The 21,210-nt window shown below is 39.6% G+C and overlaps 1 protein-coding gene across 3 annotated transcripts in view; it reads left to right on the forward strand.

The window, feature by feature from the left end:
• Positions 1-21,210, forward strand: part of ALCAM (activated leukocyte cell adhesion molecule) — a 118,975-nt gene that overhangs the window by 1,566 nt on the left and 96,199 nt on the right. The window contains exon 1 of one of the 3 annotated variants that reach the window (XM_077790920.1): positions 8,905-9,279. The exons of 1 other annotated variant lie outside the window; for it this stretch is intronic. In XM_077790920.1, the coding sequence (XP_077647046.1) occupies positions 9,192-9,279 (88 nt within the window). In that variant the 5' untranslated portion in view covers positions 8,905-9,191. Of the gene's footprint in view, positions 1-8,904; positions 9,280-21,210 lie in introns of those variants that run through there. One more of the 3 variants, XM_077790922.1, reaches the window with a different exon arrangement.

A 21,210-nucleotide genomic window follows, 5' to 3' on the forward strand; every position in this document is an offset into this window, starting at 1 on the left:
TGAAAACTAGCTACAACAGTAAAGGAAGCCTCCTGAATGTGTAATTTCAAATAGAATAGTAAAAAGCTCCAGACAGAATCAACAGCAATACTAGAACTGTAAGCAGTGTGTCAGACTGTGCTGCTTGGCTTTTGCTTGGGCAAATACAGGCTATAATCACTGCTGGACATAAGAAATACCAGTCCCGGTGGCAGAGCTTACAAAGAATACTGGTTGCTGTGATGCAAAAAAAGTCTTCAGGAAAGATTCAGGTTCATTTTAGGAAATCTTAAAGGCATGTGGATTATCAGAGGGATAAGCACCTCAGCTTCTAAGAAGCAAGGCTTGGCCCCTGTGGAGAGATTTAGCTGAGGAAATACAAAGCAATCTTGGTTATTGTGTGACTGGTTACATTTTCCATTTGAACAAAATGTGAAACCGTAAAATATTTTATCTCAAAGGTTGTGTTGATGGAGCTCTATAAAAAAAAATGTTACTTGACTACCTACAATCTTAATAGGCTGTCAGTAAAACCATTTAGCTTGTTCTTTCTGCTCTTCATTCCTTCCTTGCCCCATCAAGGAGAAGCTCAGGCTAACTGTAAAGAAATATGTGTGGGGAGAAACCAGCTCTACCTCAGCTTAGAAACTTTCCCTGCAGTACTGAAAATGCCTGGAAAGCCCAGTAGTAGATTTAAGCCTCTAGTTCTCTGTTTATTCTGAGAAATATAAAAGATGCTTACATGCAAAAACACCTATAAAAAGGTCTTGATATTGCTGTAGTTTTACTGGTTCTTCCCCCTTGCTATCTCAGCTATTTTAGGTATAGCTAGTTTGCTATCATCTAAACAAATTATGGATGTATTACTCTATCATGGTGCTTGGCTTTTGGGAGTTCCATTTGAGTTTTGGGTATGGAAAGCAATGGATGAGCTATTAAAAGCATATTAAAAGCTTATGTGCCCCAATTGTAAATATCTTTGGCAATATTTAAGATGGACTAGAGATCCTCATGAGAAAACTTGGTATTGTTTCTTCACAGAATAAACTTCCTAGGATGATAAAGAGAGAGGGGGTCCAAGTACACATTTGGCACTAAGAGCCTGACTGTAGGTCAGACTAAGTGAGAAAATGGGCTATAATCTCATACATCACTAGAGGAATGGCTGTGTGTGAAAACAAAGTCAACTCTTAATCAGGACAAAATTATGACCTTTCCCCCTCCCCCTGCTTTCTGGTGGATTATAACAACGAAGCTCTTAGTCTCTCCTTTTATTACAAGACTTGTTACATACTGCCAATATTGCCTAAGCCTAGTGAGACTGAAACATGTAATCTTATTTGTGACACTCATTGTGTTCTCACTTCTGACTGCGTTTTTTCCCTGGTATGACTTTGAGCTAGGGAAACTGGATTTCTATATCAAGATCTGGAGTTCACTTGGGTTTTCTGAAGCTGAAGTCAGAAAGCATCTGCACCACGTGTATATGCTTCAGTGTGCCATGTATTTGTGGCCTAATTTGCAGGTGACCAGATTCATTCCTAAGTGAGTTTTAATTGTTAAATTGATTGCTTTGGGAACCATTTGATATATTTAGGGTTTTTTTTCTTTTTTGATGTGAAAATCTTCCAACATAAACTATTTTTCTTGTGCTCTCCCCTCTACTGTTGGGTTTGTAGCACTGAGAAGGTACAGGGCAACAACAGAAATCAACCAGGTCTGTAAATCCTTGAAATTTCAGCCAGGTGAATTTCATTGAAGAAAATATATGTTGTTATGTTCATTAAATAAATATATCTGTCACAAGTCATATTTAATGGCGAGAGATTTTATTTTCACTTTCTAACCTGTGTAAGAGTAATCCCCTTTCTTGCAGTACCATCCATTCTTCTTCTTGAAAGTAACCGGGTTGTTAAAATTATTTTCCCTGTGTTCATATATTATCTTCTTTGTAGTAGAATTCATTTGTTAACTTGCTTCCAGCAGAAATTTTTGGGGAACGGAATCTCTAAATATTTATGCAAGATGATACATAAAGGGGAAAATAAAATAGGAGAAGCATTTTACATAAAGCAAATTACATCTGTATGATCAGGCTAAAACAGTGTTCACTATTTTCTTGCAAGTATCTTACTTCTACAGTGAGGCTTATAATCTTAAGGTGTAAGAGTGCTCACTGCAGATTTCCATGGTATCATACCTGATTCCATAGGAGGTCCTTCTGAGCCATGTGAAAGCGAGCATTTCCGTAGCAGCAATAGCATTAATATAGCTGCTCATGTGTAACACTTCATCTTTTTTTAGATTTCTGGAGAGTATTTTTAGATTTATGGAGAGTATTTTTTGGTCAAAGTGGTTTTGGACTTCTTGGGTGCAAAAAGAGCAGGTTGCTAGAAGGAAACTGCTTTCAGAGGACCCCCACCTCTCTGTATGCACTTTGAGCCTAATAACACTGGGGAGACTGAATGGGCTGTAATTTATAATTGGATCTCCTAACACTAGATTATCAATATTCAGTCTTCCCTTCTTGTGATCTGTACTCTGACCATAACATGATGATCATACATAAGCTGAGATCTGATCTCCAGTGGTTATTCCACTGCTGTTTCACACACGGGAGTTTTGTGGCTTTTTGATACTACCATGGTGATTATTGAAACTGTTTTTCCACACCTTTAATGGTATGGTGTCGTCGTCTTGGTTAGTTCTGCCAGCTCTGATAGGAGGCTAGACTTTATATATTGATTTTTACCATATCTAAAACCCTATAATCTTCAGGCTTTCTCTTCAGTGCTATTTAGGGTTCCTCTGGGCGGTCTGGTGTGCAGCTTTTTCATCTGGTAATAGTAATTTTTTATTAAAAAACGTGTGTAAACTGCAAGGCTGCATTTGTAAGAGGATTGAGGACCTGTTGCAATATTCTAATTTCTCTCAAGTTCCTCTGTCTTTGAGAAAAATAGTTATGCCTCCATTCACAGATGCTCAGATGAGAGACTCTTAAAGAACTGTAAATGCCGTAGGGTGATAATTAGAAATTACTTAAGCAGAACGTGATTTTTCCAGGAAAACCTGACTATTAACAAGTCCCCTTGCTATGAAATGGTTGAGTGTTATCTTCCCAGAAGACAAGGTTTTGACCTACATGTTCTTTATCTCAGTATATTTTCTTTAATGGGAACAGGATGAATATTAAAGGAGGCTGTACATTTCTGCCTTTAATACACTAGAAAATGAATCTCATCATTTAGAGAGGAGATTGCAATGCACCTTGTATTCTGACAATCCACTACTGGCAGTGATCAGATCAAGTTTATTCCTTTTTTTTTATCTTCTCTGGTTTTGTTTCCTTTGTCTTCCCCAGTGTGTTTTATTGAGGATAGCTTGAATCACAATCATTCCTACAACAGTGGATGTTAATCTTCTGCTCCACAGTGTTGGCTCTTTTGAGGAATTTCTGCCTAGCTTAAGATCAAATTGTTTTTTTTTTTTTTTTTAATCATGGATATAGGTCTCCAGAGAGGCAAATAAATATTTGCTTATTAAAGCACCGCTGCTTCTTCTGAACTAGTATTTTTATTGTTGATAATAAATATTCTTCTTCTAGGAGGTAAAAAATGTGAGAAAGTGATAAAAGAGAGAGCAAGGCAGAGCACCTGCAGGGTATAATTTTTAGAGGTTATCAGGGGTTAGAACAGTTCTGTAATGTTTGGGTAGAAAGCATTCAAAATGCTTTCAACAGCAATGGAAATACTAAGCTGTTCCCTTGGTAAGAAGTAAAAAGTGAAGTTGGTGATTTAATAAATGTTTCAGCAGTCTGTATATCCATATATTTTGTTTAGGTTGTACCCTGTTGTGAAGAAAAGCTTCAAAAGCTCAAACTGCACTCGTGCGTTGTGGTTTGGGCTGTGCTGGCACCACCTGTAGCATGCCCTGGCACGGTTAATGATGGGAGCTGGGTGTGAGAACCTTGGGCTTGGTTTGGGGTCTTATGTGGTGGTAAAGTTTCTTTTTTAACTTGTGCTTTTCAAGAAAAACTCTGTAGCCTCTTGTTGTTTGGTTTTAAGGTAGTTTATTGCAAGTTATCTAAAAGATTATCTTCTCTGGCTACTGTGGTTTGGTCAGTGGCCCAGGCAGAGACACACACACACACACCTGACATCCTTTCTGTCTGCTGTCTTCTTCTTCTCTCTCTTTGCCTAGGGCTGCTACTAGTTTTTATATGATATATTAGGTATTATATGTTTATAGTTTTTCCCTAATACCTACTATTTATGTTATAAGGTGCTTTTTTATTCCAAACTAATCTATAAGTGTTAGCATTACTAAGAACATGGAGGCAAGGAAGAAGAAGGAGAGGAATAGGATTAGCTCACGTTTTAGATCTTCTGACCTCTATGTACAAAGTAAAAACCCTCCTGTACAGGTGCTAAAACCCCCCTGTACAATACTAAAAAATTTTTTCCTTCTGTTTTGTAATTACTTTTACTATGCTATCTAACCTTTTGTGACTGTTCTAAAGTTGGTAACTCATTTTATGGCTCAAACTCAAAATCACAGCTGTTTCTAGCTGCCTGCTAGGGTCTAAAATGCTTCTGACTAAAGCCTAGAACTTCTAAAAATGTCTGAGAGACGTTTAAGTTCTTCCAGTTGGGCACAGCAGTTTGGGACCTGATGGCAAACTGAGTCAGCAGCCAAGGAGAGCAGAATTCCCCAGGGCAGGAGCCCTGGCAGGCAGTGACATCCTGGCGTGTCACAGCCTCTGCGTGCTGGCTGTCCCCTTCCCTGAGCTGTCCCTTGCACACTGTGTACGTGACAGGTCCCAGCTGCCCAGGCTGGAAGCATTTAGGTTTTTAGGTTTTTATTAGAACACTGATTCTGACCACAGCGGCATCTTTAAAGCTTTGAAGAGATATTGGCAGCTAATTCAATAGAGGGAGCTCCGCTACCTGACTGTTGGAAGCAGCATGTCTCAGCTTTTCCCAGAGCCAGAAAGTTTAATAAAACTCTTTGTTTTTCACAGTGTTTTGTAGTGCAAGGCTTCACTACTGAAAGCATCTAACTTTCATCCTAGGCTTCCTATTGCACAAAGGGGAAGGAAGCACAAATCCAAATCACATAACAGGCAAACCCCAAAAGATGACTCAGTTAGAGATAATTCTCTTTTGCTGCAAGGCTTTGGGTGTTTCAGATAGATACGCTACAGAATCAGGTTTTTAAGGGACACTTTTTGTCTAAGTTTCAGCTGGTGAGATTCATGGAGAAGCCCAAAAAGAATTAGAATAAATAGAGGGTATTTTCAGGGATCAAATGGCCAAGAGTGGTGTGGCATGAAATAGGCTACAAACAGGATAAGGAAATGATTGTACCAGACTTACTGCTGGGGTGAGAGAAAGTTAGAACTTCCAGTAAAACTTCCAGTTAGGTAGGGCATTTGTTTAAAAAAGTCTGGGTTTTCAGTGTGTTTCTTCCAGGATTTTTTATTAAAGGAAAAGTGGAATATGTATGCCATTCTGTAAATGTGGTCATTGTGAAAGAAGCCAGCTTAGGTGCATGCTTTTAACCCCTTCCATGTCTCTAACACAAAAAAGCATATATACAGACAGCTGATAACTGCTGTAAATTTAGGGCTTTATATTCTTCTTGAATACTTTCATTTTTAAAATAGTATTTCTGATCAGATGATTTTTGAAACTAATTATGAAGTCCCAGTAAAGAACAGGACTTCTAAAAAATATTCTTTGAGTCACCTTCAAGTAAGCTTATAATGAACTCAGCATTATTCTTCAAGTAGATGAATCCTGGACAAATGCCATTTATCATTTTCCTTGTTGCAGAAATTGCATTTCTAAAATCAGTTTTCTCAATTTAACTAAAGAAAATATCTATAGATATTGGAGAACAAAACAGATGTAGCTTGTGTACAGCTTGATTTAAGTGTGATGTTTCATATGCGATTGACTTATTTCACTGTTCTGTTGGTTTGGCTTTTTAATGTGAATTTTTGGTGGGGTGGATTTTGGGTTTGTTTAGGGTTTTTTTGCAGGTTTTGGTTTTTTTTTTTTGTTTGTTTGTTTGCTTGTTATTATTAGAAAATATAATTTTTTTTTTTTTTTGAAAACTCACTGTTGAGCCAAGTGAATATTTCATGGTGACCATGAAGAATTCCTAAGGCTCCTGCTTTAGAGGGTTAGCACAGTTTATCTCTGGGGTGGAATGGTAAGTGTTCCCTTAAGAGTCTGTAACTGGATACCTTACAGAGAATACATGGGTTGAAATATACTTAAAAATGGGCAATTGAAGGCAACTGTGAGATCTCAAATTTATTTGTGAGATGCTGTTTCTTTTAATTGCAGCTTCTGAATTATTTGTCAGTTGATGAGATAGCTAGAGCATTAATCTATGCATTTATCCCTTTTGGCATGGAATTCTATTTTCTGAAATGTACAAAGCAGCATGTGTTTAGCAAAGTGGATTCTGTGACTCATCCAGATAAAATCATGGTTTGTTGATTTATTCTAGTTGTTCTGGGGAGTACAAATGAACTCAGTGGCCTTTACCTACAAAACCACATGTGGAACAGGGAAAGGACAAATGGAATATTCAGGCAGGATTTGGGAAACTGCAGTGTAGCCATGTAACTTCAGAAGAGAGAAGAATGCTGAATCAATTTCTTCCTTCTTGACACAGCACATCAAATGCTTGCATATGGAGAGGATGATAGGGCATGTATTATTTTAAAATCCACACAGGGACCCCCCAGTATGTGATTTGCTTTCTAAAACTGAGGAAAGTGGAAATTTCTGACACTTGACAGCAAAGTAGTGCCTTGACAACTGGTGATGCAAATCCAGGAAACATTTGCATCTTACACTTGACAATTTTAAAGGTTAGTGAGGGGATAATTTTTCCAAATATAATTAATGACTGAGATTTTTGTCAAGTATTTTCAAACTGCTGCATAACTTGCTGCTGATCTTGAACCTTGCCTACACACAGAAGCAATAAGAAAATCAGTGTTATGAGTATCCCAGCAGCTTCCAGTTTGAGTGAATTATGTTTCTTACTGTTATTTTTCTGCAAGAACTTAGTAATGCAGAGCCTTACAGTTAGTAAAGTAATTCTGGTAATTATGATTACTAATAGAGCCCTGTGGTTTGAAACAGTCACCAATGTATGAGTAAATAATGACAGCTGCTTCTCATTGCATACATTTATATTTTGCACTTTTTTTCCCCGATATTTTTGGTTTTGTTAAATACTTAAAACTTTCAGAAAATGGTTTGTTCCAGTAGTTTAGCTCTTGACATGGTTTGTGTAACAGGATTTTTGGAGTGATGACTGTTCTGTAGTTGAGTTTGACCTGGCACATCATGCTGCTGTTGAATGATGCAAAATGTTCTGTTTCAGCTTTGAAGTCCTTTATCTTCAAGATTTAACCCCAGTTAATGTGAGGTGCCCCACAGCAGCAAATTCCAAAGTGCCTATATGAATCTTGGAATGCACTTTATGCAAGTTCACCTGCAGGCTTGGTAAGGGTCAGATTCTGTATTTCTGTATGTCTGGTATTTCGTCCAGACTCCCTTGTGGTTCTGGGTCATTTCTTGGCACTTTTAAGTACCCTGGGGTGTTAAATCCAAAACTTCTGCACAGCTTCTGGGGGCAGCAGGGGGAGTAGTCTAAAACTTTTGAGATAGTGGGAAACAAGTGACACGTTGCAAAGGTGACCACTGTGGATATAGAGGCAGGTTAACCATTTTTCAGTAGATTCACAGAATATTTTGGCATCTTCAATGCATCCTCACAAAATGCATTGCCTGCTCTCTAAGAAAGTTCTTTCCTGGTCTTGAAAGAGGTTTCAGCCCTTGTTATGTGCAGGCAGAAGGAAGGCAAGATTTCTGGCCTGTGTGTAAAACTGTTGGTGTATCACAGGGACAAAAGAGATGGCAGAGGGACAGGAGCAGGGAAATGAGAATTGTGGGTTTTTTGGGGGGATTTTTTGGGAGTGTAGCTGGGTATTGGGGCATGCTGGCTGTCACCATCCTGCAAAGGGGGCCCTGGGGGGCTCACACACAGCTCAGCCTGGGGGCTTGGCAGCTCCTCTTGGCCAGCAGGCAGTGAAGAGCCACTGGCAGGAGCTCTCCTGGAGTGGTGGTCACCTGTAGGTCCATGGAGGCTGTTTCATTTCTGCTATCTCAGAGTGTTGGAACTCAAAATGTCCCTCAGACATTTTTAGAGGTTCCAGGCCTTGGTCAGAAGCATTTTAGATCCCTGTCAGGCAGCTGGAAACAGCTGAGATTTTGAGTTTGAGCCATGGAATGAGTTACCAACTTTGGAGGTGGAACAAGCAGTCACAAAGGGTTAGATAGGATAGTAAAAGTAGTTACAAAACAGAGGGGAATTTTTTTTTAGTATTTTACAGGGGGGTTTTAACACCTGTCCAGGGGGGTTTTTCATTTGTACATGGGGGTCAGAAGTTCTAAGATGGAGGAAAGTGGGCTGATCCTGTTCTTCCTCCTTCTTCTTCCTTGTCTCCATATTCTTGGTGATGTTGGCACTCACAGATTGGTTTAGAGTAGAAAAGCACTTGGTAATATAGGTAGTAGGTATTGGGGGAAAACTATAAACATGTAATACGTAATATATCATATAAAAGATAGCAGCAGCCCTGGATGGGGGGAGAAAGAAGAAGAAGACAGCAGACAGAGAGGATGTCAGGGTGTGTGTGTGCCTCTGCCTGAGCTGCTGAGCAAACTACAGCAGCCTGAGAAGAAAATCTTTTAGATAACTTGCAATAAACTGCTTTGAGACCAAACAACAAGAGGCTGTGGAGTTTTTCTTTGGAAGCACAGATTGAGGAGAGACTTTTCCACCACACGAGACCCCAGACCAAGCCCGGGGTTCTCACATTAGCGGGGAAAGATCTCTATTCCTCCCAATCACGACAAATTCCCACCTTTTGCTGGGGGTGTGCTTACTCTCTGACCTATTGCAGAGATGTCTGCTTACTTTCGAAACACTTTTCCTCTGCTCTGAATGGTGTGTGAAGCCCCCTGTGGGTCACTGTTTAATTATTGTGTCCAACTGCAAATACAGCAGTGATAAGCAAAGATGGGTTCAGCACACCCAGTGTGCTCAGAGTCTTTGGCTCTCTCTGCATTGCATCAGTGCCCAGAGGAATGAATAACTCAGTGTGTTTCTGTGGTGAATGCTGAATGGCTGAGGGGGAGCTGCCAGCAGCTTTACCCATCAACAAGGGGGTGTTGGGAGGAGCAGTGTTTGCATCCAGAGGAGGAGAGGCAGGTGAGTAGTTTCTAGCTGGAATGCTCAGCCCAGTTTTTTAAAATGTGGGAGTAGTTTTGATGTTGATGGCTCAGTCCAAGAAGTTGTTAATTTTTCTGGGCAGAAGTAATGCATTCATACTGCTTTTCAAAATTATTTATTGTTATAGTTTTACTTATGGCTACTCCTGAAGGCCACATACGAGGTTCACACTGGAAGTTTTGTGTATGTATAAAAACAGCCTTGTTTTAGGTGTGGATTCTAATTCACAAAAGTAACACCCATAGCTTGCTTTTACTTGTGTTTCAACTGATTTCTAGTCTTCCTGTGAGGCATCATCATCTTTAAGCAGCAACAATTGTTCTGAAAGGCTTTTCATCCAAGGGTGAGAGAGCAGAGTGCTGAGCATGTGGGGACCTTGACTCCTTTTGAGGAGACTCTCTTAATACAATAGAGAATTCATGCTTTTTCTTTTTTTGGACATACTGTACAGTACAGATTTTTTTTTTTTTTTTTTCATAACCACAGAAGGAAGTTGGTGGTTCACAGACTGCAAGTTCTGTGACAGTGTGATAAACTCTACATAAAACTTGAGGGACCTTGTTATTTAAAAATAGAAACTTAAAAGGGATTATTTCAATGAAAACCTTCATTTTTTTGCCTAAACTTTTCATAATGTTTGAAAGTATTTTTTTAGCTGTCTTTTAAGTCACTTCTAGTTATGTTTTTTGCATTTTCTTTTCCTTCTTTAGAGCTGAACTGTTACTTTGTCTTTAGGGAGGGAGAGCTACTACAAAACCAAAAGTTTTATTGGGGCTTAATTCCAGGTGTGGGGTAATGATCTAAATCTTCCATCTGCTAATAAAATGCTAAGCTCTGCAGTTTTCCATTATCTTCCTCAACAGCAACTTGAAAGTTAAAAAAAAAAAAAAGTACGAAGTCCAGACTTTTTTTAATTCCCTGTGGTAAGGGAACACTGAAGGACTGGGATGTGGCATTTGGGTTGGATGGGATGGGTTTGTTTTTTTGTGGTTTTTTGTTTGTTTGTTTTTTGTGTGGGTTTTTTTTCGGTTGGTTGTTTTGTTGTGTTGGGTTTTTTTTTGTTTTGTTTTTAAAATATAATTTAATGGAAGGGGAAATTGCTGAGTTTTCTCTGAAAAAAGTGGCACCATTTGCCAGGCTTTTCAAACAATGGTGGTTGTAGAAGCTGCTGTGAGCTGGGACTGACAGTGGCTTAGGAGAACCACTTTCCCCTTGGACACATCCAGCCCTCTTGGGTTGTTAAGTCAGGGTGGAAATACTACAGCCTGCATTTCATCTGAAAGGATTTGAAAGATCTTTGGTACTTTAGTGGTGAAAAAATGATTTATGTTTCTTATGGCATTTGCTTGAGTTGCATTTCAAACATGATGGGCACTTCACGGCCTCTGGCTGCTTGGTAATGCTTTAGTTGCAGCTGCAAGGCTGGGTGGTTTACTGTGGTCTAATTCTGCAGTGGATGCACATCACCGGTAATTTCTATTGCCCACAGGCTGTTGGTGAGTCTGGAGTGCTGAATCTTGTGCAGGTTATATTTGCAGATATTCCAGGTGAGTTGCACGTTGAAGAGCTCTACCAATGCCAGGGTGACTGAACTTTGCCACAGGAGGTTTGGAACAGGGAGATTGTCTGGAGATCTGCTCTGGAACAGCACGTGTCCAGGTCAGACAGCTCAGGGAGGTGCCATTTGCATCAGGAGCAGCAATTCCTGTGAGCCACTGTTTATTCCCTTGTTGCAGGAAGGATGGGCTGAGTGTTTTGTGACTCTGGAGGGAGCGTGTCAGCCTGTACCACCAGCTACTGCTGCAGCTGAGCAGCATCCTGTCTGTGATTTAGCTTTGGGTTGGACCTTGTGTGGCTCTAACTGTGCCTTCTAGGTGCTGTATTTTGTGTATTGATCCATGTGATCTCTTCTACTGATGACACAGGAGTGGAGGTTTAAAATTTCCTATAGGGAGTTGGAACATAAAGTTGTTCTTTGCTGCCATTTTATTTGGAGGGGAATCTGAATTTGACTTCTCAAAATCATAGGAAAGGGAAAAAAATGCAAAGATTCCTTAAATTCTTATCTCCCAATTTTTATTCTTTTGGCACCTGAAATTTAAGAAAATAAGATCTGGATTTCTGGCTTAAAGAAAGCGAAATAACATAATGGAGGTGGTTTTGATTTATAAATACCACTTGAACATCAAAAGACATTTGATAACAGTTCAGGCTGAAAAATAGAAAATATTTTTTTTTGCTAGCATATTGTTTGCTTAACTTTACTGTGTCATTGACATAGCATGCCTCTATGTTTTGTAGGCTTTGGAGAGTGAAGGCTTTAGAGGTGAAAACAATTAAAGCTGGAGTATCTAGGATTGCAACAGCAGCACTTTGGATCTTTGACAGGGTGTATTATTGTGCATACTTAAAAGTTCACTTTTCTGCCACTGTTCTGTAAGCAAATATTTATAACTGGAGCTTTTACAGGGGGAGAGAAGTTTGCTGTCAGTGATGGTGATTACAAGGACACAGATCAGCATCTCTGCAAAGTGGCAGACCCGACTGAAAGGCAAAGAACTTACTTCCAGCATGTTCAACCAGGTATATCCCTACAGCCTGTGAAAGGAAATAGGAATAGGAAAGAGGAATAGGAAAATGTTGGGGTGGGAGAGCAGCAGGCCATGGCAGGAGGAAGGAAGCCGAGGGCCCTGGCACAGCCAACGTGTGCTGCCTCTTCCCCTTTGTGGCCGGGGGAGGAAGCCCTCTGCACAGAAAGGATTTGGGCTTGAGAGTGAAACAAGGTGTGAGAGGAGAGCAGGAAGCATCTGGAAAGTGGTGGGGTTGGGGAGAGCCCCTGATCAGAGTAGTTTGAGGGAGAGGAGCAGGGGAGAACCCAATTTCAAGATAGGCAGTGCCTGACTGTCGCTATAGGACACGTGAAAGCACGACACGAGCCACTGCTGTTTGCAAGGTAAAGAAGGAAGTTTATTCTCTGAATACAACTTTTATACTTTTCCAAAGGTGACAGTGGATTGGAGAGTGAATGGGCCACCTCTCCAATGACATTGGACAAACCACTATTACATCAAGTTTCTCCACCCCTATGAAGGAATGCAAAACAATATGTTGCTTATAGAAAATTGTGTGAGAAAGTTTTCAAACAGAATGTAAACTCAGAAGGCTTTAGAAAATCTTAAGAATCAGGGCGACACCTGCTCTCCCCTGTCTGAATCTCCAGGTGCTCCCCTGGGGTTGACAGTCACACCTTTTCCTTTCACCTGCAGTAACTCAGCAGGATGTCCCTCTTGGTAAAGATGCTGCTACTGCCACGTCACCCTGTTCCTCTTTTGTCAGCCACACAGTTCAGTGGTATTTCCTTCTCTGTTCCCACAGGGACTTGGCAAAGTGAGGCATTCTTGCCCTGGGTATATGTGGCATGTACTCATAGGGCAACACCTGGACTAACACAGCCTCCCTTCTCCATCTAGGGGTCAGAAAAGATCAAATGAAAAGCTCTTCATACTGACAGTCTTTTTGAGGGGAGGAAAAAAACCCTGAATGTTTTCTTCTAGGCACTGTAAGAGACTTGGTGCATGAGGTAATGTGCCAGGGAAAGGGTGTCATGTGCTGAGCATAATCCCTGGGTGACATAAATGTCTGTGGCTGTCTTGCTGGCCATCAGATGTTCTGTGGAGTGGCTGTTTAAATCTGTTCAAATACTCAAATATTTTCAAAGCCGAGTGTTCTCACAGTGCCTTTTTACCAATTCTGAAGAAATGTAACATTAGTTGTTTAATAAGGATATTGTAATAAACACAGTGCATGACCCACTGCTGCTGAAATTGCAACAGCCAGGCATTTTTCTGGTCTAAGCCTGTTCATGCTGTGTCTGGAATGAGGTGGGGAGAAGCACTCTGTGGTAGTTGACAGGTGCTGTAAACCTAAAACAGCAGCTTTGCTTGGTCACCAAGTACAGAAATTAAGCTAACACAAGAGTTTTCATCATCCAGCATGTGTTTGAACACCCAGCTTTGAAATTATTTGAGTATTTAACTAGATTTTTAAGGACCTAGATTTTAGAATAGAAATATCAGGAGCCATGCAGATGGGGCATGGGAGGATACAGTGCACCAAAAGTGATGGTGTAGAGGCTGTTAAGATGCTGGACACTGTCTGTGAGTCACGGTACCTTTCTGCTCCTTGCAGAGCATGTTGAGCTATCATGACTTGCAAAGAAATAGTTCAGGTAGGGGATTGAGCTAGTTCAGTCTTCCCAAGTCTGAAGTAAGTTCACCTCTTTTTAAAGTCTCCGTTTTTAAATTGCACACACATGATTTTCCCATCTATAAAATAGAATATATAAGAATGGATACATTTTTTTGTGCCTGTCAGCAGGGAATAGGCAGCTTACTAAGCTTTCTTGAGCGTAATTTTAAATGGAGAAAATGCTGCTATATAAACTGAGATTATCTCATCACAATATTTTTATGATAGTTAATTAAAATGTGAGAAAATCCTTTCGAACAGATTTGCAGTTTTGTGACTTTTATGAGACTTAACATGAGAGATCTATTTTTATAGTTATGCCTTCTTATTAGTTTTGGGATTAGGATATGTTTAAATGCATGGCTATCAAATCCTGTGATGATTACTTGTTTATTTTGCAGTGTAGACTAATTCAGTTATGGTCCCATTCATGTGTTGTTTGTGTCCCACTTTTCAATGAGATACTGTAGTGCTTTATTGTTATTGCTATTTAAAATAAACTCCCAGAGTAGTTTTAATTTCAGCTTGTATTTTTTTATATATTAAGTTTCAGTGAGGCGTATTTTATTAGATTGTTGTGAATTATGATCATTTAAGTTGTTCCAGCTCCTGGACATTCATTTTCATTATGCTGGAAGATTGTAAAATGTGAGTGAAGGAAGGATCGCTGTGACTAGCTGTAAGAGACTTAAAAAGTTGTCTAGACATAAATAAAATCCTGCAAAATCTTGGCTCTCACTGCATACAACTGTGATAGGAAGCAAGACCTACAGAAAATTTACTGAGATCAAGTGGGAGTTATTGAAGACAAGCAGGTGCTCTGTTCCCCTTGCAGTGGACAGGCACCTCAGTGGAGGATGCATCTCTAGGCTGGTGCTTTCTACTTGAACTTGTGCTGTCTAAAGAAAGAATGGGCTTAAACAAATCTTTTTTTTGTCTTTCTTTAACCATGCCTACGATAGCATGACACTGTGACTCTTAATCACAGGCTCATCTGTCATCTCTCATCTCATCTCTCTTATCTAGGAGTTCTGCACAGAATTTCTCAGTCTAGGACCAATTCAGCCAGCAGTGAATGTGATGAGGATTCCAAGTCCTTTGCCTTGACCTCTTTGTGTGAGTGACCACGGGGAGAGACTTGCGCTCTAGGCCAGCAGGTGATTATGCAGAGGAGTAAAGAAGGCTGCTCTTTTCTCCCTCTGGGTCATTAAACACAAGCTTATGGGGTTTTGGAACCATCTAGAGAGGAAACACGTCAGGTAAGTATTAGGTAGAATTCTCAGGGCTAACTGTCCAACAGACCTTGCTCAAAGAATATAATGCAGGTTTCCCCAAGGCTTCCACAGCAGCCCAGGTGTGAGCAGAGATGTGCTTACATGAGCAGACTGCACTGGCAAAAGCAGAGGGGGAATTGTTCTGCTGCCAGGAATGCACATGCTGATGAGAGCTCTGTTTATATTAGCAGGCTATTCTGATACAGCTAATTAATCAGAATTTGTCTACCAAACTATGCCTTGGAGATACAGAAACACAGGATTATGAGATTTGCCAGATTTCTGTGATGGATCTTCTTGGGAGACTTGTGGAACAATGACTAATGATTGCTTCTGACTCCTAGAGTTCCTCCCAGAAAAGTAGTAACTTGAGATAACCTTGCATCTCATTTTGTCTCAGGCCATTTACCCAGTAATAACATTAAATACACTGAAGTAATTCACATCATTTTTTTAATGGCAATTTGAGTTCAGTCTTTATTCACAGAGGGGAAAGTAGGCAGTGAGACAAACTGTTGAATAAAATACCAGTGTTTCACATACAGGCTTTGGTAGCAGTACAATTGGTTGCATACTGAAAGGGAGAATCAATTACATAGCTGCTGCTTATCAGAAGTTAGCAAATAATGAATGCAGTTTTGTTTTTATAATCAATTACCTAGCCCTGAAACTTGTTAGCAAAGGTTAGGAGCTGTAGTAATTTTCATTGAATTCCTACACATTATCTCAATGTGTTTCTACATGTTGCATTTTAGGGAGATGAGGGAGAAATAGTTTTCCCTGAAGTTTTCTTTTAAACTGGCTTCCAATAGATGAAGGTCAAGCCCTTCAATTTCTGAGCTGAATCTACATTCATCCCACACCAAAGATGATGGTGTATACTTTCTCATTAGTCAAACACCTTTTCTTTCACTTGTAAGCATAGGTTGCTTTACTTTCAGCTCTGTGAGTTTAAAGAATGCTTGCATCCCTGCGTGGTTAATTCAGCCACATCATTGTTCAGAATTTACAGATAAACAGGGGAGTAACAAAGGATAACTTTCCTTTTTTTTTTTGTGATTTTATTTTCCTCCAACGTTCTCAACAAATATCTGAAATTCTTTGTGTGCAGAAATTATTTGTGCTGGTGACAGGCTGTGAGTGCATTATGCCATAGAACTGTAAGTCTTTCAGACCTGCTAGCCCAGTGTTTGCTGCTTATATGCAACGTTTGATGTTCTTATTTTTGAGGTACCTCCTTTATTTTTGTTCAAATGTTCTATAATTGGTGTTTGATTATTGACTCGTCTATGATGGTTTTTCTGAAGGCTCTTGCAGGCTTGGCTTCTGTTTTTGCTGGATGGTATATCCTCTCAGAGTTGCATACCTCTGCATAGCTTGCTTCACTAAAATATTTTTTAAAAAAATCTTTGTCCAATATAATCCTTGGGTGTTTCTTTCCTTTTCTTTTTATTTAACGTTAATAGTATCTGAAACTGCAGCTATCAAAAATGGGTGGATCAAGTTGCTTTCCTAGCCAGATTATGCCCAGTAGGATATTTGATTTATTTGTATGTCTTGGTTATTTTGCAAGATAAAATTAATTTTGGTGAAACTGGGTGTCTTGTACCTTTTCTTTGTTTATTTCTCCATGAGCATGGTAAAATCTACTGAAATTGCTAAGTGTTATCAGCTGAGTTTTTGCTCATTTTTAATTTAAGAAAGTTTTATAGTTATTTATAGTTAGTTTTATAGTTATTTAACACAACCATTTGTTATGTCTTGTTCAAGGCTAGCTTTTGTAGACCAGTTAGTTTCTGAATAATAATGTATCACAGGCATCCTCTTTTTTTAAATAGCATTTAATTGGCATTAGTCAGGCTCTCATTAACTGCATTTTCTGTTTCAGTGTTATCTTTTTGTTAATTGACTTAGTTTCCTGACTGCACCTCTGTTTTTAAAAGCGGTTTGAACCTCTGGCAATGTGCAGTCATTTCAAGTTTGCAGAATTTTCTTCTTGTCTTCTTCCCAGGACCTCACTGAGAAACTCAACTGCCAGCTGCAAATTGCAGCAGCAGTGAAAATGAAAGCATTTCTTAGGTACACTTGATATCTTTATTTAACTCAGAAATCTTTATTTAACTGGAAGCAATGCTAAGAATAGCAACTTCCTCTAGCCCAACTGGCACGATTCTCCTTCAGGCCTTGATATCTGTGTTTAGTGGGGCTATTTTTCTCTTTCAAATATCATGCATCTTCTCAAATTGCCCCAAATTCTGCACAAATTAGGGAATTCTGATCACACAGATGGTTTAACCAACTCTTCCATGAACAAGGGGTTGATTGGAGGGCAGGTGTCTTCTGGCAGTGATTTTCTGGGGTGCTGTGCCAGGATCCTGGAATGAGCCTGGGATGAAGGATGGAGCTGTGGTGATGTGCTGGGGGCTGATTGATGGTGCTGCTGCTCAGCTGCATTGTCAACAAGGCAATTTTCCTTCTGGTTTTGTTGCTGCCTTGTGGAACATCAGCTCGGAGCTGAGCTGTCCAAAAGGGGCTGGAGAACTGCAAGGCTCTCACAAATTCCTGTGTGGGCAGGAGAGGGATTTCAGAGTGAACTCTGAAATCTAAATGAGAGGTGAGTGAAGCTGTGGTTTGCTGCCATCACCAGCTCCTGCTGGCCAGGTGGGGTTGTCCCCAAAGCTGCTGCAGGGTGCCTGGGGAGCAGTGCCTGCCTGGCTTCCTTCTGGCCATAACTCATTCCTGCCATCATCTAAAATGGCAGAATGAAAGAATTAAAGAGCCTGGGAAGGACTCTGTTGCTCTGCGTGAAAGGAGAAATTGGATGGATGTGGAAAAGCCAAGTGAAAGGTAAAGGAAGAGACAAGCAGAGGGAAGGAGGGCTGTTGCAGAATCATTTTGTAAATTAAAAAAACCCCAGCAACAACAAAACCAAAACAAAAAACCCCCACCTTCTTACTGACATGAAATAATAAAGCCCAGGCATAGTTTCTTTGCTTTTTATTTTATATTTTGCACAGCTTATAAAAATGATATAACTGTACTTCATTTATGTCTATCAATAATTGAGTCTGTAATTAAGGCTTTTATTACCAATAAACCCTTGTGATTCTGTGTGTAGTGAATATTATTAAAGCCCATTTTTCATTATAAATTACTCCTGTTGATCATTTATTAAAGTGGTATTTTTTAATTTTGAAATAAGAACATAAAGCATTTAGTTGGCAATTTTCTTTTTTTTCCTTGAGAACATAAAGTAGAAGAGAACAATACAACAGAGATGATGATCCAAACACTGCCATCTCAATTTTTTTTGTCTCAATAAGAAAGCATAGAATTATTTTGTTTTTCAAACTTTAATATGGACCTTGGGCAGGGCTGACAGAATAATGTGTTTTAAATTCTCTATTCCTACATTCCAGTTCTTTGTTTTGCTTTATTCCTCAAAAGCTGTGTGAATTCAAATGCCAGGAAAATAAACTGTAGCAGAGGTTTGCATGAGCTGGTGCCTGCAGATTAATGTGTACTTCTGCAGATGCTTTTTACTTTGTGCTTTGTGTCCAGTTACTGCACTGTGGAAACATCCTACAGAAGGAATTGATAGTGGTTTGAGTGGATCACTGTATTTTCATATAATGTGACTGATAATAAAAAATCAAGATACTGCTTACTTATTTGATGTTAGTGCCTGCATTTTAGTATTGGGGATGCAACTTAGATAATGTTTTGAATTGAAACTTGGAGGGCATACTGTGCTGTACAGCAATGGTTTTTGCAATGGTTTTTGCAGCAGCATGGGCTGGTTCTCAACATCCTGAACATTTTTCCTCCTGCCAAGTGACTTGTTTCTGAACCTGGAGCTGCTGCTTTGAAAACTCTTGTCTTAAAAGCAGATCCCTACTACAGACTTTTTGCTTTTTTCCACAGTTTGAGGAAACTGATGCCTGACTGAATTTTTCATTTCCCTCTCCTTTCCTCCTTTTCTCCCAGTCCCTGACAGTCTTGGCTGTTTTATTCCCACTTCAGTACAGCTCTCCTATTCCCCTGCCTCATCAGCCAAGGCAATGAAGAGGCACACCAGACTGCTCTCAAGGTGCAGTTTCCAGCTAATTGTGTGCTCTTGAATTGTCCTCTTCAGAGAATTACTTCCAGGATGGACTGTATGTCCCTTTGTAGCTGGTTTCAAAAACACCTTTGGGTGTTGAAGCACTAAGGCAGCTGTCCAGAACCTTCTCTGGCTTTAATTCATTTACATGCTTTTAAAGTGGAGCATCCTGATTCACCTTCATCCTGATTCACACCTCATCACTTGGAAGGTCACTTTAGCAGCTCTTCCAATCAAGTTGTCTGTATGAGTAAAACAGAATTTTTTTTTTTTCTCAGATTTTTATTTGACTAACGCTGAAGTCTCTCATGTCCCTTGGGCAGTTGCTGTAAAATGTCAGGAAGTGAAGAAAAACAGTGATTTCAGCATCTAAAGTACTATTCTTTTGAAACTCCTTTGATGTTAAATTGCAGGGCTTGTTTAGTGTAGCAGTGGTGTCCTTAGTGGAAGCCAGGTGATGTGTAGCTTCTGTCAACTGAAATCAAATCACCTATCCTGCTGAGGTTTTGTTTGCTTTGTCTTAATTTCTTTTGCTCATCTCAGAAAGCATTTGAATTTTTTCAGCAGTGTGAATTTTCAAGGTGGAATAACTCATACATAGGGGTTGGTTAAGTTTCTCCATCGTGCATAGCCAGATTTCTTTGTTTTTACTATTATTAAATGTGCTAAATAAACAGGGAAGACCTGATTATTCCTAATGCTGACAAAAGAATTCCTTGCTGTTTCAATTCTGAACTGTGGCAGCTCTGCCGTTGAAATCTTTATTTCTTTACTAAAACATTAAACTTGTGAAATTCTTTGCTGGTATATTTTAAAGACAAAATTACCTTAAATTGTACATTTTTACTCTCTTCTAGTCTGGCATGTAATCTCCCCTCTAGGAGTTTTTTTAGTGCTTAGAGCAGAAAGGAGAATAGCCTGCCTGCTCTAACACATGCAAGAACATGTCTTGGTGGCTGTGAAAGCTTGGTGTGTTTGTGTAAGATTGATTGCTGTACTTCACTTTTGAGTTGCTGTTTTAGTTTTGCCCTTCAGAAGTTTTACTAGGATAGTTTGTAAGTGCCAATATTGTGCCTTAAGTAGGTGTGTTAGATAGTCTTAGGTGCCATGTTCTTTATTGATGGTTGCAAGTTGCACTAAATATTGCTGGGGAAAAAATATAAAACTAAGCACAAGAGACCTTTATGAATCATTGTATGCTTTCAGAAGTGTTGTGCTTAGCTTAATGCACACTTTAATTCTCCAGAAAGCACCCCAGCGAAAGACAGTGCAGCAAACTAAATCTCCTTCTCCTCTCCTCTTCAAATCTCATCTGTCACGGCACTGCAATTGTTTCTGCTGCTCTTTAATGCCAAAAAGATCATGGAGCTATGGGAAAATTTGCAAATTTTTTTACAGGAAGTTTTGTTTTAAAAGGACAGAAGGAAGGAGGAGGATGTTGATGCAAATAAATGAAGTATGGAGAACAGAAGATACCTAAAACGAAAGTACATTCTTCAAACTGCTACTTGCAATAAATAAAAATTTATAGGCTAAAGTATAGCTAACTGTTCAACAGGAAATCTGGAGCATAAAACTCTTCCATCAGAGTACAATTTATTAAAACTTGTATTTAGTATAGGGTTGAGTTTATTTTTATTCTGTTTGGAGCTGATGGTGATGGGCTAAGTGGAAGGCTGTGTTTACCTGTTTAATCTTTCCCCAGGTCTATGTACAGATTTTTAGATTATGTAAAGTTGAACTTAGGCTCATGGTGGATCATCAGACATGATCCACATCAATTCTGTAATGAACTCTATCTTTGCTTTTCTATTTTACATATAACCTTTGACCCTGAAATTCGGCCAAGCTGTGACATTAGGCTACAGGTCAACTGAGACCACAAAGTCCTTTAAATTCAGTGTCTGTAACACTGTAAACAGGAGTAAGATGAGCATGTGTGTGTGATGGGAAGAGGTGTATCTATTTTGTTTTTCGATTTGGGTGCCCTTTCTGAAACCAAATGACCTGATACCTGTATGCTTCCAACACAAGATCAAAGCATTTTTTTGGGGATCTAGTGAAACCTACTGACCTCTGAGCACATGGCACTGGACAAGATTGGATTTTTATGAGGGCAAGAATGGATTACTTGAGCTACTGCATTAGCAAGGCTTGTTTGTGTCAAGGCACCCAGTCCTGGCTCTGCTGTCAGTCACTGGGTTCACAATGGATCAGCAGTGCTGATGCACACACCTGTGAAATGTGGTGTGAGGAGGATGAGCAGATTTCCCTGAAGAAGGCTGG

Source organism: Lonchura striata, chromosome 2 (assembly GCF_046129695.1).
Source record: "Lonchura striata isolate bLonStr1 chromosome 2, bLonStr1.mat, whole genome shotgun sequence".
In the NCBI taxonomy this organism is placed as follows: domain Eukaryota; kingdom Metazoa; phylum Chordata; class Aves; order Passeriformes; family Estrildidae; genus Lonchura; species Lonchura striata.